We start from the raw sequence: 17,990 nt of genomic DNA, 5'->3' as shown, positions 1-17,990 counted from the left end.
CGTCCATCGTCCCGGGGTTTTTCACATGCTCGTACAAATGTCCGTCAGGGGCAACGCAGCGGCGCTGGCTTGGCGACGGCCCCGACGACGACGACTTGACTTGGCCTGTCTGTCAGGCAGCTAACAAATGGAGGAGCCCCAAAGCCGCAGCAGAGAAACTATTTATATGCGGCCCCAGGCGTGGGGCCATCTAGGGTGCCATCGATGTGTGGAAATCTATGCCACGGATGCCTGAATGGATGGAGCTCAGCTCTGACGGTTGTCCATCGCGTCGCATCCCCGGCGTGGCCGCACCAGCCATTTATGGTCAACATATTTGAGCGCATTGTTTGCATCTGTGGTGCGTCTTCGCGTTGATTAATCGATGTATTGCCGGACACGACGCTGGAATATCTGCAGTGCCAGCACTAGGAATCTCAGCGTACGTTGTGGGCATAATTCCACGTGCCTGACGCGCTCCAAAGTTGTCTCTCCTAATTGGCAGAAAAGTTTCTTAGGCGCACACATATGCGAAATCATCGCTGTAGAAGCCAGGAGACGCACGGCTGGCCAAACAAAGCCCCGACTTCCTGCCAGACATTGACTCCATTCCGGGACGCATCGCGCCACTGCCGCTGGTCCTCTCTTCCTTTCTGGCTCCTGTGAATAATGTTGTTGCTTGTGTTGCTAAATGCTAACGACGGCAAGGATGGGGGAATTGGGCCGGCTGGGCAGGGCTCGGAATGCGTCACAAGACGATGATGATAATGGCCTCGTTGCCATTACTTTGTTAAGTTGCCGCTGCTGCTGTCCTGTGGCTCCCCTCTGATGTTGCCTGTGGGCTTAATTGATTTAGTTGAAGCTGCACAGAGTTTAATAGTTTCTCATCATTTATAAGGTATCCAGGGAGTCTCAAGGAGCTGTCGCTGCCGATGTCTCTGCCTCTCTGTCGCCCTGTCAGTTCATTTACTGCGGCATTTAATTTTCACCAGCACTGTGTTACACATTTCCACACGCTGCCAGGGCAAACCGGTTGGACAGCATCGCATCTATGTCTGTCTGTGGCTTTGGCAGCATGCAATCCAGTCCAGATATTGAGTCAACGCCGTGGTGTGCGTCTGGGCAGCGGCACGGCCAACGGTTAGCCTCCCTTTGGGGCTCGGATTGCCAACTGACGCCTCATCGCCATGAATGGCAGTTTATCTAATCCACGGCAAAACACCGCCACCACGGGCTGATGTATTTTAAAACCCATTTCAATTATTTATTAGCAGATTAAACGCTAAGAAATTTCAAGAATCTGTTCTACCGATGCTGTAGTCGGGTCTATTCGAACACCATAATACGCTGCATATGGTAGAGAATGAATTTCAATGAATTGCAAAAGAAAAGATGTAAATGTTTAGGTAAGAATTTAATTAGAGATCCAATTCCTTAACAGACATTTATTCAATTGTAAAGTAAGAATCAATCAATGAAATACTAGTACCTGGGGAGTCGCTTTTGGAAATAAATATTCAGTAGCTGCAGCTAACGGGAGTTCAAGTCTTGTAAAGCTAATCGATAATGTACACCCACCAAAAACCTTTGTAGGACTACCCCCTGCACTGCACAGACTGACTCAATCCGTCAATGACTGTCAATCAAACAGCAGGTGAGTTCTAACTGCGTCTTTTGATCGTCTTTCGAGCAGCTCCAACTGGCTGCTGGTGCACATTACATACATTAACAAGATCATTCTCTCTCGTAATTGTTGTTGCTGCAATTAGCGTTGGTAGCACTTGATTTATGCACCTGCCAGCCATGCAAAGTGGAGCTGCTTCCATGTATAGACAATGTATCAGCACTTCGAGCTGGGAGCCATATAAAAGCTGCCCTACGGACTGGCCAATGGAGTCAGTCCCGCCACAGAATCCGTCGAGCACGGACGCGAAGGGATTATCAACATTCTTTTGGACTCTTGACAAGATGCGAACGACAGCAGTAAGCTTTGGAGGAGGAGGGAGTGGAGTGATTCTTCATTAAATCTGTTTCTGTTCCCCCAATAGATGCTGTTGCTGGTGCTCGGCCTTGTGGCCATCCATTACGTCGATGAAGGAGTGGCTCATGTACTGCCCCTGGCCGGAACCTATCTGATATCTCCGGCAGGTCCAGTGCTGTATCTAGTCCAACCACCACCACCACCAGAGGATGATGGCTCATACAAACCTCCCGGTCCCGGAAAAGATGGATTGTGGCAGCCGCAGCCCGGACAAGAGGGAGAGCCAGAACCAGACCCTGCGCCAGAGCCAGAACTCAGCCAGAGTCAAAGTGGCGGCGCCAGCTCAGATGACGGTGAGGATGGAGGTTCGCTGAGCTCTGACAGCTCTGGTTCAGCAGAAGCAGCCGCTGGTGATGGCTCGGGAGCTGCAGGTGCCGCCGGAGGAGGAGCCGGAGGAGCCGGCGGTGCTGGACAGCCTGGTGGTGTTCTAGGTGGTGCGGGTGGAGCAGGCGGATCAGGAGGCGGCGGCAGCGCAGGGGGCGGAGGAGCAGGCGCAGGCGGCGGTGGAGGAGGAATACTCACATCCGGTCAGAGCGGAGAGAATGGACAGCCGGGAGCGCCCAGTCCGTCTGGACCCCAGCCCGATGGCGAGGACGGTGCCGATGGAGCCGACGGTCCAGATGGACCAGACGGTTCCAAGGGAGGAAAGGGTGGTGGCGGTGGAAAGGGAGCGCGCAATGGTGCCGGCGGTGGGGCTGGGGCGGGAGGCGCCGCACCCCAACCCCCACCACTTCCCTTAGCTCCCGCTGTTCTCGTCCCAGCCCCCGTCTGGCCCGATCCGGAGTTGAATTTGATGTAAGTGTGCGACCTTTTGAAAGCCAGATCAAGTTTGATGCAACACTTTTTCTATCCCTTTTTTAGCCACGTTATCTAGCTGCCCTCTGAACTTTCTGCCATTTCCCATATATGTACCTTCTTGATAACCGATTAAGCAACCATTAGTCTTAGGTCTAGTCAATGTTTTTGTAACTCACAATTACCTTAAGCTGAAGCAAACGAATATTAAAATTCCATTACACAGTGTACAAAAGGACTCAAGCTTTTCATTGCGTTTTGGGCAGGGTCCAAATTATATGTTTCTAAATATAAAAGCACCAAGTAGAAGGTCAAATGTGGTGACATTATTCGGGTAGTCGTTGCTCCTCCCTAGAAGCTTTTCTTGTACGAGGCTTATAAATATAGCTATACAATTTGCAAGATTATTCTTTTAAAGAATATATAGAGCTCTACGACATATTTAATAAACCGTTAGCTGAATCTCGTAGATTCAGGTCTGATGAGCTATTTTCGGTCATTGCAGCACTGCATCACCCGAGACCCTTTTTCGAGAGCATTTCAATCGATTTTCTGATGAATTTGTTCCACTATTAATGTCAATTAATTAATCATAATCATTAATTTATGACAACGATGTAGAAGCGGATATTTCGCTACAGATTTAACTACCAGAGAGGCTTCAAGCGGCCATTTTACATGATTTCTACATGAAGTCGACGCACTAAAAGTAGTGCACACCTTTAAGCTGAACTATAAATAAGCTATATACGTCTTTAAGGCTTTAAAATGTAACAAGACTTTGGAGCTATCTGTTTTTAAACAGTCCAACAATGTGCCTTTTCCGACATAAATTAAATATATTTTGCCTGTCAAAAACAAACTGTTTTCTAATGAAAAATATTGAGTTAGCCCACACACTAGGGTATGCAATGGAAAATGTGTGTTTGTTAAAGGGGAGAGGGTAGATGAGGGTTATGCCAACACCGACATCAAGGCCAATTAAATTGTGTGTTCTATAAAAGCTTTCACAGCAAAGTAGGCAATGAAATTAACACAAGCTGTGGCATACTATGGGGATTTTAAAATGCTAATTATGCCCGTCCATCAGATGATATTAATTTTGAACGGGGAAAGCATACGCTAAAATATAACATTTTAGCAAAATAAATACAAGCTATATATGCATCAACATTGTGGCACCAAAAAAAGTCAAAATAAACATCAACATCAATGTGTGGGTTGTCTGATGTTATGCCCGCGAGGTATTCGCGGAAAGGCGAAAGGTCAAGTGAGGATAGCTTCCATTCATATTTCCCAACACAAGCCTTGCCACAGATGCGTTTCCTATGCGTCATAGCTCCAACCCATCTCAGTACGTGAGTGAGTGCTTTTTGTTATTTCGATTTTCCGCTTTCGCTTTGGCTTACTTTGTGGCACAAATTGCGCGCAAAGCGCTGAGAATTGAATTGTCAGCGTTGCATTATCTGCTTTGCAACAATGCTGCTACCAGAACCCATCAAAAGGAGCAGGATGGACACATTTGTTAAGTGCTTGAAGCCCTATCGCAGCCGGGACAAAGTATTCGAGAGTATGTGAGAAAAGGTAAGCTCAAAGATACAAAGATCAAATGCTATAAAGTTCCAGCTTTAATCTGGCAGAAACAAGACATTTTCCCTAACAATCTACCACCAATCTATTTCAACACTCTGGCGATTGCAACACGTATTCAAATCCGATCAATTAGGCCATAAATTAACGCCTCAGTCATAAATTAAATTGATGCAAAACATAAAAGCCATTTGACCAAAAATATGCAAAATGCACCTCAAAAAGAACGCCCACCTAAAGAAAAATAAAGACAACGGCTACAGAATGGCAGCAGGGCAGGAAATCGTTTACCAATTTTGTTATTTTAAAGATTGTTGACTAGCAAAACGCTGCCAGATTGGGCCTGGGATTGGGGCCCTGAGTGGAGGGCCAAATGGCACAATGTTACCCACGGTTCTGGCCACCAGCCATGGCCATAATGGATTCGGTTTGGCCAATTGCTTGGCATGCAAATGAAATTCTTCAATTCGAATCAAATCACTGAATGGGCCACAGAGCGAGAACTGGGGAGCGGGCTGTGCAAATCAACGGAAAAAATTGCAATAATATTATTTGGCAAAAAGAGCTACAACAGCCACAACGGCTACAACGGCGTTGCACATTCACTTTTGACTGGAGCCGGGCCACGCCCAGACACTTGTAGCAAGCAGGGCGGGCGATTGGTCGGATCGGTCGGGCTACCGTTTGGTGGCAAACATTCTGTGAGCCCCACAATCGCAATTTAAACAATTTCAACTACCGATTTCTGTGTTTAACCACCGCCTGGCATGTAATTAAATTAAGAGCCGGGTCACTAACCGCCGCCTTTGGCATCCCCACCTGCTGCCCTGAAGGTCGTCAAAGAGTCCGCACTCATATCGTATTTTAGAGCTTTTTTTTAAAAACTGATTCCACTTGGTGTTTTATTTAGCTTAGCCGACAATTGGCCGTAAATTCAAATGTCAATGCATGCTTAATTAAATGGCAGGCACTGGCAACCAATCCCATCCCATCCTATCCAGACCATCCGCCTCGGCCTAGCCTTCGAGTGCGAGTACTACTCGTACATCAGCGCCTTCACCTTCTCCTCCTTGTCCGGCCTCGTCAGACAGAGGTGCTGGTGGTTTATGCGTGGAAAATATAAAATCCCCGGCCGCATTTTCACTTTGTGTGGCAGTGAATGTGAATGTGACCTTTGCGTGTGTGCCGTGGGTTGTTAATTTTTAATTAGTTGCCGGTGGCCAGGCCAGGCCAGACCGGGCCAGCTAGCCTTCCCACCCATTACCAAGGTTATTGATTGGGCCAAGGGTTGCACTTGAATTTATGGCCCAAAGGCAGGCATTTAATTTCGACTCGACCTCCCATATCCCAGATGCCATTTCCTAAATGGAGCGGCATCCACGTCAGAGCCTTGACAAATGCCGGGCAATCTATTTGTAAGAAAAAACAGACTCTTTGCCCAGCATCTCCCGGCAACTCCGTCAATAGTTCGAGTGGTGGAGTCCCCGTGCCCCAAAGTCAAGTGACACATTCTCTCCGCATAAGACACACAAATTGCAGGCGGCAAAAAACAAGACTCATACCGTATTGATTGATTGTTTGCTCGCTCTCTGTGTCATGCCACATGCCCCATGCAAAGCCCCCGCCCCTCGCCCACGCCTCAGGCATTCCCTCCCGCACACACAAATATTTATACGTACGTACATGTACACATTGCCGTCTGTGAGTGTATGCAAACTTCAATCGTTGCATTGCAAATATTTATGTTCCTTTCAAACGCTTCCCCTTCCCCCCTCTCCCCTTCCCATGCCAATGCAGTCATTGTGGGGCGCGAGCAAAGTCGTCGGAGATGTGTACCAGAATTGAAAACTCCCACGGAAAAGCACGGAAAAGCTGAATTTCTCAAAGATGAACAGTGAACGATTGTGACGCCCAGCGCCAGGAAACCCAAGCGAGAGTAATAAGTATTAGTAGGAATAAGAATAAGTAGTACATAAGAAGACCTGCCATACGATTACAAATCAAATAAAGATATAAAAGAAGTCTGAATACAAAATATCGTTGCTCTAGCTCTTATAGTCTCTGAGGAGTAGGCGCTCATAGGGAGGAACAGACAGACATGGCTCAAAAGACTCCCATATGGGGTCGGAAACGCTTCCTTCTGGACCTTACACACATCCATTTTAACCACAAATCTAATATACCCCTATACTCATTTTGAGTATTGGGTATTAATATCCGTAAGTAGGACCTGATTTTTACGGGAAAAGGAGGGCTACTAGAATTCCTGAGCAGGATGGAGGAGTTAGCAGAAACCTACGGATTAGAACTGGACCACCGGTATTCGCCATGCCGATAATCCCGGCCGTAGCGTCGTCACAGCCTTTGTAGTTGATCTCCACCAGTTATGGCTTTAATGAGCCCAGGCGATTCCTTTTAAATACATAATTTTGTTATTTTCTGTTAAGATTTAAGATATAAGTAAGTTAGTTGCCAGTTAATGATTATTTTGATTCAGTTGGCGAATGATAAATAAATAGACACAATCAAAATACTAACTATTGAGTGATTCATTTTTGGACCATCTAGAGAACATTTTCAATGATTTTTTTAGAGTAATTTAAATTTGATTAATGCTAGTGTTTATTGGACCAAAGAAACATAAGCATCATATCTGATGTGCACTTCCCATGATACAATCATCGAACGAAGATTAAAGGGATACTCCCTGAAGAGGCTTTTGGCGTCCACACTCAATCGTTTCAAATATGAAATGCGCCAATTTGTGATCAAATACATTTTTGCAGTTTATTTGTCTGTTTGCAGTTTCGTATAATATATAGATTCATATCTGTTCAGATACATAAAGATTACAACAGTTATTTACAACATACTCATACAGCGTTTCTCAAACGAAGTTGAAAGGAATCGGAAAGGATATGGAAAACAGTTTATACAGATAAAGACGAGAAGGCAAGTAGGAAAGTAAAGAAAGGAGAAGCTTGTAGAAAGATGTAGATGTAGGTTGTTGGCAAAGTTTAACTGGAACTCAAATCAAGCTCGATCGTTGCTAAACGGGCAAGGAAGCCACTTCCAAAGGAGTGGCTTCAATCTCCCGTCTTGTGCGTATGTGTGTGTGTGTAGGATAGTGAAAGATACACATAGTAAGGATACAAAGATAGATTGGAGAGCTGCTGGAGGGTGACAGTTACATATAGCTAGCTGGCTTCGGTAGTCGGTTAGAGTGAAACGAAGGATGTCAGGCAGAATGTATAGAGAAGATGTTCGTCATTGTCGCTGGCACGAATACACCGGAATACATCGGTCTCCGGCTTAGTAGTGGTCGTAGTGCGCGTGGTACTGGCCATCATCCTCGTGGGCACCACCTGCACCTCCGCCGTAGTAGCCTCCATGGGCACCGGAACCGCCATGACTGGCGGCAGCCACGGCGTTCAGATGAGCGGCACGGGCATGCTGCACCTCTGCGGGCTCCACGGGCACACCGTTGTGGATCACTGGGATGTGGATGGGACCGTTGTGCGCGTAGCCGCTGGCGTAGGCGTTGTGGCTGTTGTGGCTGGACTCCCAGCGACCGTCATAGCGTCCGTCGTCCCAGGAGCTGTGGCCGCTGCTGCCGTGGGCGGAGGCCTGCGAAAGGGCAGCGTAGTGGGCGGCCTTGGCATGCTGGACTTCAGGTGTGTCGACGGGCACTCCGTTGTGGATCACGGGGACGTGGTAGTTGCCATGCGCGATAGGAGCACCGACATGGCCGGAGCGGGCGGCTGCATGGGCGGCAAAGTGAGCTGCCTTGGCGTGCTGAACCTCAGGAGTCTCGACGGGAGCGCCATGGGCATGGGCCACCTGACCCAGAGCCTTGGCGTGGGCCGCATAGTGCTCAGCCTTGGCTGCCTGGACATCGGGAGTATCGACGGGCACTCCACCGTGGGTGAGTGGGACATGGGCAGGTGCTCCGTAGGACCAGCCTCCACCGTAGATCGAACGCTTGTACAGATGATGGCCTGCTCCGGCATTGTGGGCAGCCGCTGCGTGAGCAGCTGCATGAGCGGCCTTGGCGTGCTGGACCTCAGGAGTGTCGACGGGAACGCCTCCGTGCGTCAGGACAGGGATGTGGATGCCATGGGCGTAGGAGTGGGCGTGGCCGGCAGCGTAGACGGGAGCGGAGTGGGCAGCGTAGACGGGAGCGGCATGGGGGGCCTGGGGGAGGTTGGTGCCAACGGCATTGAAGCCGTGATGGGGATCCGCGGTGTAGGAGACGGACTGAACATGACCGTGTCCATCCACGTAGGAGTATGAGCCTCGGGTGGTGCCATCGTGGCCGCGCGTCTCGTGCTTCTGTGAGTTGGGATCGGCGTAGCCGTAGGAGTAGGTATGGCTATGGGGATCCAGGTGCTGGTACTGTGTGGAGACAGCTCCGTGCCACGAGGCGGACACCGTCGAGACGAGCAGAGCGGCGGCAATCAACTGTTGAGACGTGAGAGCAGTGAGAAATGTTGTTATGTCATGGCTAATGATTGATCTGTGGCTAATACGTAACAATCGCCACCTGGCGCGACAATAATTACTCTAGATCCCCACTCTCCCACCCCCTGCACCCCTGCACCCCTGCTCCCCTGCCCAAGTGTCAGAGCTCTCTTTTCCAGCTGTTGCTCTGCTAACCTACATAATTGCATGTTTGCGCTTTTCTTGCGCCTGCGCCAACGCTTTTCCACTCTCGCTTTCTTCTCGACTGCCCATCCCAGCCCCACACACGCCCATCTCTTGGCTTTCCCCCCTTTCACTCTCCCCGCTGTCGGGAGCTATCAAGCGCAACCGTTTGATTTGATTCCGAGATACTGTTTCAGCCAATTCGTAGATGTTACCTCATACGGCAGGCGGCAGGCGGCATGCGGGTCGATTATGTATTATGTGTCAGCAGGTGAGCGGCACACTCGATTTGTTTCGTCTTGGAGGGGTGGGGCTGGGGATGGCTAAACTGTCCGACATGCAACATGTCAACGGCTTATCAGCGGGATTTTGCAGCATTTGATGGCATCTGACGGATTTCTGTGTGTCTGTCTGACATGCACGGAATTGCCTGGCATGGTCGGGGTAATTGACTCTCGGATGGGTTGAAGGATAAATACCGAATGGGAGCTCAGGTGGCATTTGATTGAATGTAGAGTCCAGAGCTTAGACCAATGATTGAAAGGGAATTAACAGAAATGAAACACTATTTACCACAGCGAAGGCTTCACATGCTTTGAATGGACTTCTGGTATTTAAACATTTTTCACTTCGTTTCGGTTTTAAACGTAGAAAGACCCACCCTTCTAGACTTCTAAAGTGTACTTTAGAGACCACAGACTCTGTCTGTTTGAACCAGAGGAACACACATCCTATTCAGTGCTACTCTTTGCAACATCCTTGGCACGAATTTATCCTTTTCATGGCTTGGCGTGTGGGTACTTACAAATGGCTTCATTTTCGAGGGTTTCACAGAGAGCTAATCACAAAGTTGAGCTTCGAAAGGAAGGAGCGTTGGGTGAGAGGGATACACTTGGGATACACACGACACGACACAAAAAGCACTTGGTCGCTGGACGCTGGTTGAACCTCCTAGAACCACGACTAGGACTGTTAACGAACTGTGCTGACTGCTGGCTGGCGGCTCTAATATATACCGCCAGAGATTGCAGCCGAAACCAAGACTGTGGCCGAGACAGAGCCGGCGAATGCGAATGCAACAACAGCAACACCAAAGACAGCAAAGACAGCAAAGACAACAAAGACAATGAGAGCCGAGCAGAACAATGCGGCAAAAGAGTAATCGAATTACAACGTTAATCGAGGCTCGAAGCGGGTTTGTAGCCAAAGCCGAAGTCTAGTCCAAAGCCGAAGCCCCAGCCGCTGCCGCGCAGCCGCAGAATGTGTATCAATCGAGGCGCAGAAAGGCGGCAACATGTTGCCACCATTGTGCATGGGCAACATTTTCAGAGAGAGACACGATCGGCGGCGTGGCTGCGTTTCCTCGGTGGCTGCGTTTGTCGCCTGCCGTGACCTTGCTTTCGACCAAATTGGCTTCCGATTTTCATGGGTGTGCGTGTGCTTGGTTACCAATTTTAATTACCGGCTTCGCCCTGGCTCAAACATTTCATTTTTGAGCTGTGGCTGAGCTTCCGCGCACCGAGCAATTAGCAATCATTATTTGGGCACGGGATTAGGCTGGCAGCGCTCGATCTTATCAGGGCATTGCCTTTCCAAAAAAAAATACATAAAAACTGCCCAGCAGAGCAGATAGTTTCGCCCCGCCCAAGACCTGCCCGGGCGCTCAAATTAAAAAATTCTTATGACCAGCTTACAACATGCCAACGGGGGCCATAACGAAATGTGAGCTGCAAAAGTGAGCAGAAAATATCGAAAAAATATCCGAAAATGGCCAGACAATTTCTGGGCGTTTGCCTCTTTAATCATTGAACTGCATCGGAAAACGAAAACGAAACGAAACGAAAAGTTTGCAAATTAAAAATAAAACAAGAGCACGGCCCAAGAGAAGCCAGCGGAAAACAAAAGACGGGGAAAATGGTATTGGCCAGTGCTGCTGCAGACGCTGTCTATGGTCTGCTGTTGTTGCTGTTGCTGTTGCCACATGTTGCAGCATTTCTTTGCAGTTCTCCAATCTTGATGGTGCACTCACACACAGACAATCATTTATGGTTTTGCTTGCCCCACAGACACACCACAGCGACCCGTAATGAGTGCACACTCCGACTGGGTTCGATTATTTGCATTCGATAAGCGCCGCCATCATCGGTGGGCGCACTAGTGTTTGTTGCATGTGGCACTGTGGCACTGTGGCACACTTCACCACACAGTGCTCGCATTCATATCGGCAACTTAATTTGTTTTGCTTCGCCTGCCGCCAATTTAATTTGAATAAACCAAATGCAAACTGCTCTTTTGAACTCTACTCTCCCCCTCGGCTTGGGGTCTATACGGGTGCTCGTGTGTGTATGTGTGTGTGTAGGGGCGGGCGATCATTTTGGGGCGTGTTTGACATTTTTACGGCATGCGCAACATAATAAATTATATTCCCGGTGCCAGTTTTGTGTGTCGTTTTATTAGTTTTTCCCATACATCTCACCGCAGAGCCGTCGACAGCAGTGGGCTGGCTAACGCTTACGCTTACTGGCTCTCAAGTGCAATCCACACATTTGTGGATATGCCGATACGTATGGCCCACCTTTCCAGCTCCATTTGCGAGCCGTAATTACGGTTTTTCATGTCTGCGCTACACTCTTCGGTGCGAGTCGTATGAACACCGATCCGATCCGAATCTATGCGAAAATTAACTAATTACTTTGTAATAACATGTATTATGCCATCAGAATCAATTTATCTAAATGTATTTCAAATTGAACAGTTCGAATAGGTTTGGGATGTACTTGTTTTTAGCAGGAATTACATTTCCACTGAAACACTCTATATTTAATGCTTTTATTTATTTTTGCTATTCCTAGAAAACATCCTTCCTAGGGCTTTGATTTTTTGTGCTTTTTCCTTGCATTATTTATTTATATCACGCATACGCAACGTTGACTTAAACAACAATCGGAAATTCCTAGAAAGTGCTCAGTACTTTAGCCTTTTCATTGCTTATACAGCACGTTCTAGTGCCAAACTGTCTTTCAGCAGAAAAAAAACAAACAATACGAGTATTTATCTGTCCGTTTTGGAGCCTTCCCAGAATGATGTCTGAGTGTCTGAAAGTCTGTCTGTATCCCCGAATCGTAAGGGAACAAACGGTACAGCCATTGTCTCCGGAGTGGGCGTAGGCTGGCCAGAATTTGTCGGCCTTTGTTGGTTTGGCATAGCCAAGTGGTTACTTGTTGATTTTGATCGGTTCTCCATACGAGTACGAGCGGCATATGCAAATTAAGAGAGCAGAATGCCGAACCGAATAAATATATTCGATAAATGCCTGGTCGGTTTCAGTACTATTTGCTTAATTACTGTTATTTGCAATCTCGGGCTCGGGCTGGAACACATTTGCATCTGCTTCGAATCAACAGCTGTAGGCAGGTGTCAAGTGCGGAATAGTTTTTCTTTTCCTTCCGCTTGCACATTGATACACACTACACACTACACGGGTAAATCATGTTCAATTAATTGCACTCGCTGTTAAACAACATAATTAATATGACACTGCCAGCAGAGTGGCTGGGTGGCAGGGCGGCAGGGTGGCTTCCATTAGGCAAATGAAGCGTGGTCTGTTGCTCTTAGCGACTCCAATTAAATGTAATTAGTATTAAAATTCTGCAGATAGACAATAAAATCCTGCACCACATGACGCAACCGGCCAGCCAGCCACTCGCTGCTTGGCCAATCACAGTTGCAATCGGCATTAGCATGGCAACACCAGACCATCGTCAGCTGCCTTCTAACCTGGCCACGCATCACCGAACCAACACCGCACAGTGGGTGGGCACAGAGCAACACTTCAAACACTTATCCACTTGCATTCTTAGTTTATTGGCCAAGTAGACAGTGGTAATGGAATGGAAATAGAATGACATTGAAAGCTAGATTGTTTGTCTCAATCTGAAGGTAACATTAGAAACAATATCCATGAATATGGGATATAAAGATACATTTTACAAGGGGTGTAAATGGATGTGTCTAATGGTGGGCTGTTCGTTCTTCTCAATCTAAGTTGCAAATTGTATCCACCGTTTGGGCCCTTCATCCCATTGTACTGCAATGGCATTGAAATTCTTCAGACAATTGGCCCGACTGCCTGCCACGTACGACTGCTGGCCATTCGGGCGGCGTGCCCTGCTTTGCCCAGCGGTGCAGTGAAGCGTTGACAGACTTTTGGCCAAGCGGATGCAATCAGCAGCGCGCTAGAGGGTGCAACTTCCATACCCCTGTTCCGCCCTTCCAATGCCCAATAGAAGGCAATCGCAATCGCAATTGAATTATTATTCTTCTTTTTTGCGAGGCTTTTTGTTCTTACACAAACTGTTGCTTCGAATATTTGTGGTAAATTAAAAAATTCTAATTGCCCGGCCAGTTGTTGGCCATTAGACAAATGAGTTTATGGTGCGAGATGCAAGTATTTCATAGATACTGGGTGGGGAAAGGCGGTGCATAGCAATATCCGCCAACTGGAGTGGTAGAACACCCTGTACTAAGGCGCTATCCAAGAATTAATTCCGATCTGCTAAGAGCGCAGAGCTCAAATAAATCATTAAAATTTATGAATTTAATTGCCTTCAATTATTGCCACAGATAAAATGTAAAGCAAGCTGCAGCAAGCAAACCAACTCGGATTGGATCGAATCTGATTGAATCACTAACCATAATCAAGCAGTTATAGGTACACGATCGCGCGGGGGGCAGAGTCTATGGTCTGTTCGATTGGGCTTCGGCTGGAGCAGGAGCTCCTGCGCTCTCGCTCTGATCGCGTTGAGTGGCCAACAATTGAATTCAATCAACAGGGGCCACCCTAACGTGGAATTACGAAAATTATGGCCAAGACGCGAGGGGCCAACAGCTTGCCACCGTATCATTAGGGTGTAGCTGGCGAATGAACGGGGCCAAGGGGGCCACCGGTGGCCACCGGGGGCGGCTGTATCTGCGCCTGCATTTGTCACATAGCCATGACGAACTAATTGGCAGAATGCTGGTACCGTAAGGTTATGTTATCCCATAGTCAGGGCCAGAGCTCGAGCAGATCTGCGGGCGTTGCCAGCAGAAAATTAAATTGCAAATTTCTGAGATCGCTGTGCAAATGGCAAATGATTGATTGGAAACGGGCTGGCCGAATACGAATCGATGGCAATCAGCCAGGCCTGGGATGCCGCTCCCCAGCGCCCATTCCAAGATGGTCGGCGTGGGTGGGTTCGTTCTCAGGCAAATCTATATCACCATCGGGCTTGGATTATAATGGCCCAGTTGGAAAACTGGTCAAAATCCGTTGCGGGCATCCAACTTTGGGAAATTCGGCACGCCATAAACGAGTTTTGGTTCACTTGCAACATCTGGGCCAGCAGCAAGCAAGTTGCTGGTTCACCAGCTGCCACAGGGGCTGCCAGGCAGCCAGGCTGCCAGGCTGCCGCTACTGTCCAACAGCCGCTCCCACGCATCACACACCCCACCTCCCCCCACAGTTGACACACACGTGTCCTGCCACAGAATGTCACACAATCACGAATGCCCCAGCCAGAAATAGGAAGCGGACACGGGCAAAGTTTGGGGGCTCCACCTCCGGCCCAACCAATTTGATATTTTCATTCGCTAACAACGCAAATCCGCCGCACGACAGTCATCGCCCTGCCACATGCCCCAAAGCTGACACACCGCTGCCGCATTCCGCAGCGTTCCTGGCACCCTCTCCCCACCCCCCCTATGCCCATGCCCATGGCCATAAAGTGCGCACAAGCGAATGGAGGCGCGTCCGCTATTCTGCCTCGAAAAAAAAAAACGAAACATGAAAATCTAAAGCTAACCCACATGCATAAAAAAGGCCTTAAAACTCCAAAAACTGACCACCCAACACAGCCATCGAGTACCAGTACGACTTCACGTAGACGACTGCCGGGCCTGGCCTGGCCTGGTCTGGTGGCGCTACGTGCGGTGTCAGCCGAGAGCAAATAAAGTTGGCCAACAGAGTAAACAACTGTTGGCCGCTGTTCGCCGCTGGAGAACGGCAGCGAGGATGCTGGAGCGTAACGTGGCATTAAATGTGAGCAGAGCACCATAAAACCTTAGAGAATACGTTACGGTTTTTTCTGCCCAGTACTCCGTGAGTTCCAGGGTATATCGTGTATCCGAGGAGCCTGTTTTGTGGCAGCAAGATACAAGAAAGTAGTCCTAGAAGTAGTCCCAGAAAAAAGCGATATGGAAAATAAATAAGACCTAAATTTGTTAGAAACATAATATTGCATTCTCACCGTGTCCTTTTGCTTAATTGAAGGCCACAGATAAGCCCAGAAAAAATATCAAAATTTTTAGCAGGTGTCCTTTAGTCGAAAGATATCCTAGAGCAACCATACATCTTGAGATACTCGTTTCGCTCTCCTAAAAAGTCATAAAGAGCTCTTACTTTGACAAACGAAAGAAACTTAAAGCTGAAAATGCAATCACTTAAAGCCGGAGGTGAGTGAGTTGTAAGACAACCATAATTTATGACTCCTTTGTCTTATGCATAACAATTTCATGCTCACACATCAGAGTAGGCTTAGAGCTTGGTGCGAAACTCCCGAATATGACAGGAGCCAAGGAGGCGCCTGCCAAAGATTAATCTTTAATCGTCGTATTTCAAACAGATCCCATCTTCCCCGCTACTCGTATGTATCACAAACACAATGGATGCTCACGTATCCATTTGCCAGGCCCTAATTCGGTCCATCATTGTCATGCATATTGTAGTGGGCGCCATTTCTGTCGCCTCCATTATTCATGAACCACTTATGAAGGTCACGCCTGAGCCGCCCACAGACGCACGGCCCGAAATGATAGTCAAATGACCCTTGGCATTATCTCGATTTCGGTTTCGATTACGGAACAAAAACAGAATGGGGGCTACAATGTGTCAGCAGGCCCTGTACCTTTCCCAGTTCCAAGCTACCAAACTCTTATCCATCTGTCAAATCGCACGTTTGACAGCCAGAGAAACCTTCTCACTTTCAAATCCACGCAATGCCTTCAACGGAGGTGGGTTGGGCTTGGAGTCTGTCAACCGAACAGGCAGCAAAGTAACAAAGGTCACATTTGGTGTCAGAAGAAAGAAACTTTTCAATTGATTGATCGGGTCGGTCGGTTTCAAGGTTAATTAGCCAGGGAAAAGGTGACCCGGGGAAATTCTGATCCGGCAGGGACTAAGCTGACATTTGCACGAGTTGCAGCAAATTGGCTGGGCCCGTGTTGCGGGTTGGAGTTGGAGGCAACCCGAAGCCAGGTTAGTGCCATTGAAAGGGATTAAAAACTAATTAGGCTAGCGCGTGAAGGAGAGTGCAAGTCGAGACCCAGGGCCAGGGCCAGGGCCTGGTCCAGGGCAAGAAACAAAAGTGAGTCACAAAAAGCGTGTCAGCTAACAAGAAAAACCGCAGAATTCCATGAGTTTGCCGAGAAGCAGCAGGACTCTTTCATCTTATCGCTTAAGGCAGCTACTAATTGCGTTTCCACTTCATGGCCTCGCTCGGAAAAACTTGCACCACTTCTAGGAAATGAAGTTCTTCTATGCCCTCCTGGCATATCCCTTATAATTGCTGGCATCCTCTCAACCCATTAAAAAGTTTGCTCAAGTTGCGGCTGACTAATTGCCCTAATCGATTTGCATAATCTGCAGCAACAATCGATTAGCACAATCACAATATAAAAGTTGGCACACAAAGTGTGAAAGTCTGTCGGAAAAAATTGTACTACAAGTGCAATCCAAGCAAATGAAATGGAATTAAATTGAAATGAATTGACTCCATGAGTTGCATTGACAGCATTGGCCCGCATTGCAACATGTTAGCCACATTAGTGACAAGTGTGGCAAATTGTAGGCAACGGGCGACCACATCAATTACCCGGCTCGACGGGCGCCTGCGTGGTCGGGCACACATTGCGTGTACGCAATCTCAGGGACAGCCAAAAGCCAAACCAGTCGCTGTGCAGTTTCTCGATAAACGGGAACTGCTGAACGACGGCAGTCGAAAGTCAATGCCAGGGCTCCCCCCATTCAATGTCGAGTTGCGTGAGCATCGAACATGCGTGGACCTGAATAGACAGCCTCGGACTCGATTGACTTTGGAATGGAAATCTGCGAATTCAAAGCAAATCTTTAACCCCGGCACTGGTTCCACTACCCCCGGTAATTACCAAATGCTATCTGGGAATGTACTGGCCATGCAATAACTAACTTTAATTGGGTGCAAGTCCTTAACTAAGTATTTCTCTTAAGCTCCAAATTAGTTAACCGATCCATTTTCCATATCAATTTCCCAAGCCTGTTGCAATTAAACCAGCGACAGATAGACAGACAGTAAGCCGCTGCTTGCAGTCGGCATGCAAAACAATATAAAGCATATCAAATGCCAGACGGCACCACCAGGCAACAGGCAACACCTCTGCGCATGCGCATGCGCAACTCCACAGAGGCAGGCGGGTGGCCGTTCAGCCGGTCAGCCAGCCAGTGGCCAAAACCACAGTAAGCCACCGCCAAGGCAGTGCAATTGTGGCGCCGATTCCGACGCCGGCAAAAGTGCAAAGTCACGGATGAATGAGCCACTCGCAGCGGCGGCTGGAACTTTGCTTCAGCGATTCGTTTTAATTGATTTTGTTTTGCAGCAGGAACGGTGCTCATAATACGCACCGCTGCCTGCCCCCGCTGCCCACGAAAAATCAGCGCTTGGCCAACTAATTTCGGCCAAACATGAAGCTGACCATGTCTGGGTCTCTGAGTTTGGCTTCGGGCTCGGATTCGGATTCGGTCTGAGTCCCGGCCAGGCAAAGGAGTTGCCAAATGTTTTGCGGCCATTTTTAGAGACTCCTAATTGTACATTTTGCGGCCAGCATTCCGCTTGGCACCCTCTCGCATTGGTCTTGGCCATTTCGGTGG

The 17,990-nt window shown here is 48.2% G+C and overlaps 2 protein-coding genes across 2 annotated transcripts; one reads left to right on the top strand and one right to left on the bottom strand.

The window, feature by feature from the left end:
- The first annotated feature begins 1,811 nt into the window (after positions 1 to 1,811).
- On the top strand, positions 1,812 to 3,053 carry LOC4800889 (uncharacterized PE-PGRS family protein PE_PGRS24). The gene is made up of 3 exons (XM_001358045.4): positions 1,812 to 1,962; positions 2,028 to 2,815; positions 2,882 to 3,053. The coding sequence occupies exons 1-3, from the start codon at positions 1,870 to 1,872 to the stop codon at positions 2,892 to 2,894; spliced, it is 894 nt and encodes a 297-aa protein (XP_001358082.3). The 5' UTR covers positions 1,812 to 1,869; the 3' UTR covers positions 2,895 to 3,053.
- A 4,113-nt stretch (positions 3,054 to 7,166) lies between these two features.
- On the bottom strand, positions 7,167 to 10,012 carry Cpr92F (cuticular protein 92F). The gene is made up of 2 exons (XM_001358044.4): positions 9,855 to 10,012; positions 7,167 to 8,866 (listed from the first exon to the last, which is right to left on the bottom strand). Exons 1-2 carry the CDS (start codon positions 9,864 to 9,866, stop codon positions 7,718 to 7,720), a joined length of 1,161 nt encoding a protein of 386 aa, XP_001358081.2. The 5' UTR covers positions 9,867 to 10,012; the 3' UTR covers positions 7,167 to 7,717.
- Between the last annotated feature and the right edge of the window lie 7,978 nt (positions 10,013 to 17,990).

This window comes from Drosophila pseudoobscura, chromosome 2, assembly GCF_009870125.1.
Source record: "Drosophila pseudoobscura strain MV-25-SWS-2005 chromosome 2, UCI_Dpse_MV25, whole genome shotgun sequence".
Classification (NCBI taxonomy): domain Eukaryota; kingdom Metazoa; phylum Arthropoda; class Insecta; order Diptera; family Drosophilidae; genus Drosophila; species Drosophila pseudoobscura.
Note: the sequence above shows the minus strand (reverse complement) of the source record. Positions and strands in the feature narration are given on the sequence as shown.

Coding starts and splice junctions, on each gene's coding strand:
- LOC4800889 (XM_001358045.4), top strand. CDS start 1,870: ATGGAGTCAGTCCCGCCACAGAATCCGTCGAGCACGGACGCGAAGGGA. Junction 1,963..2,027: donor ACAAGATGCGAACGACAGCA/GTAAGCTTTGGA, acceptor TTCCCCCAATAG/ATGCTGTTGCTGGTGCTCGG.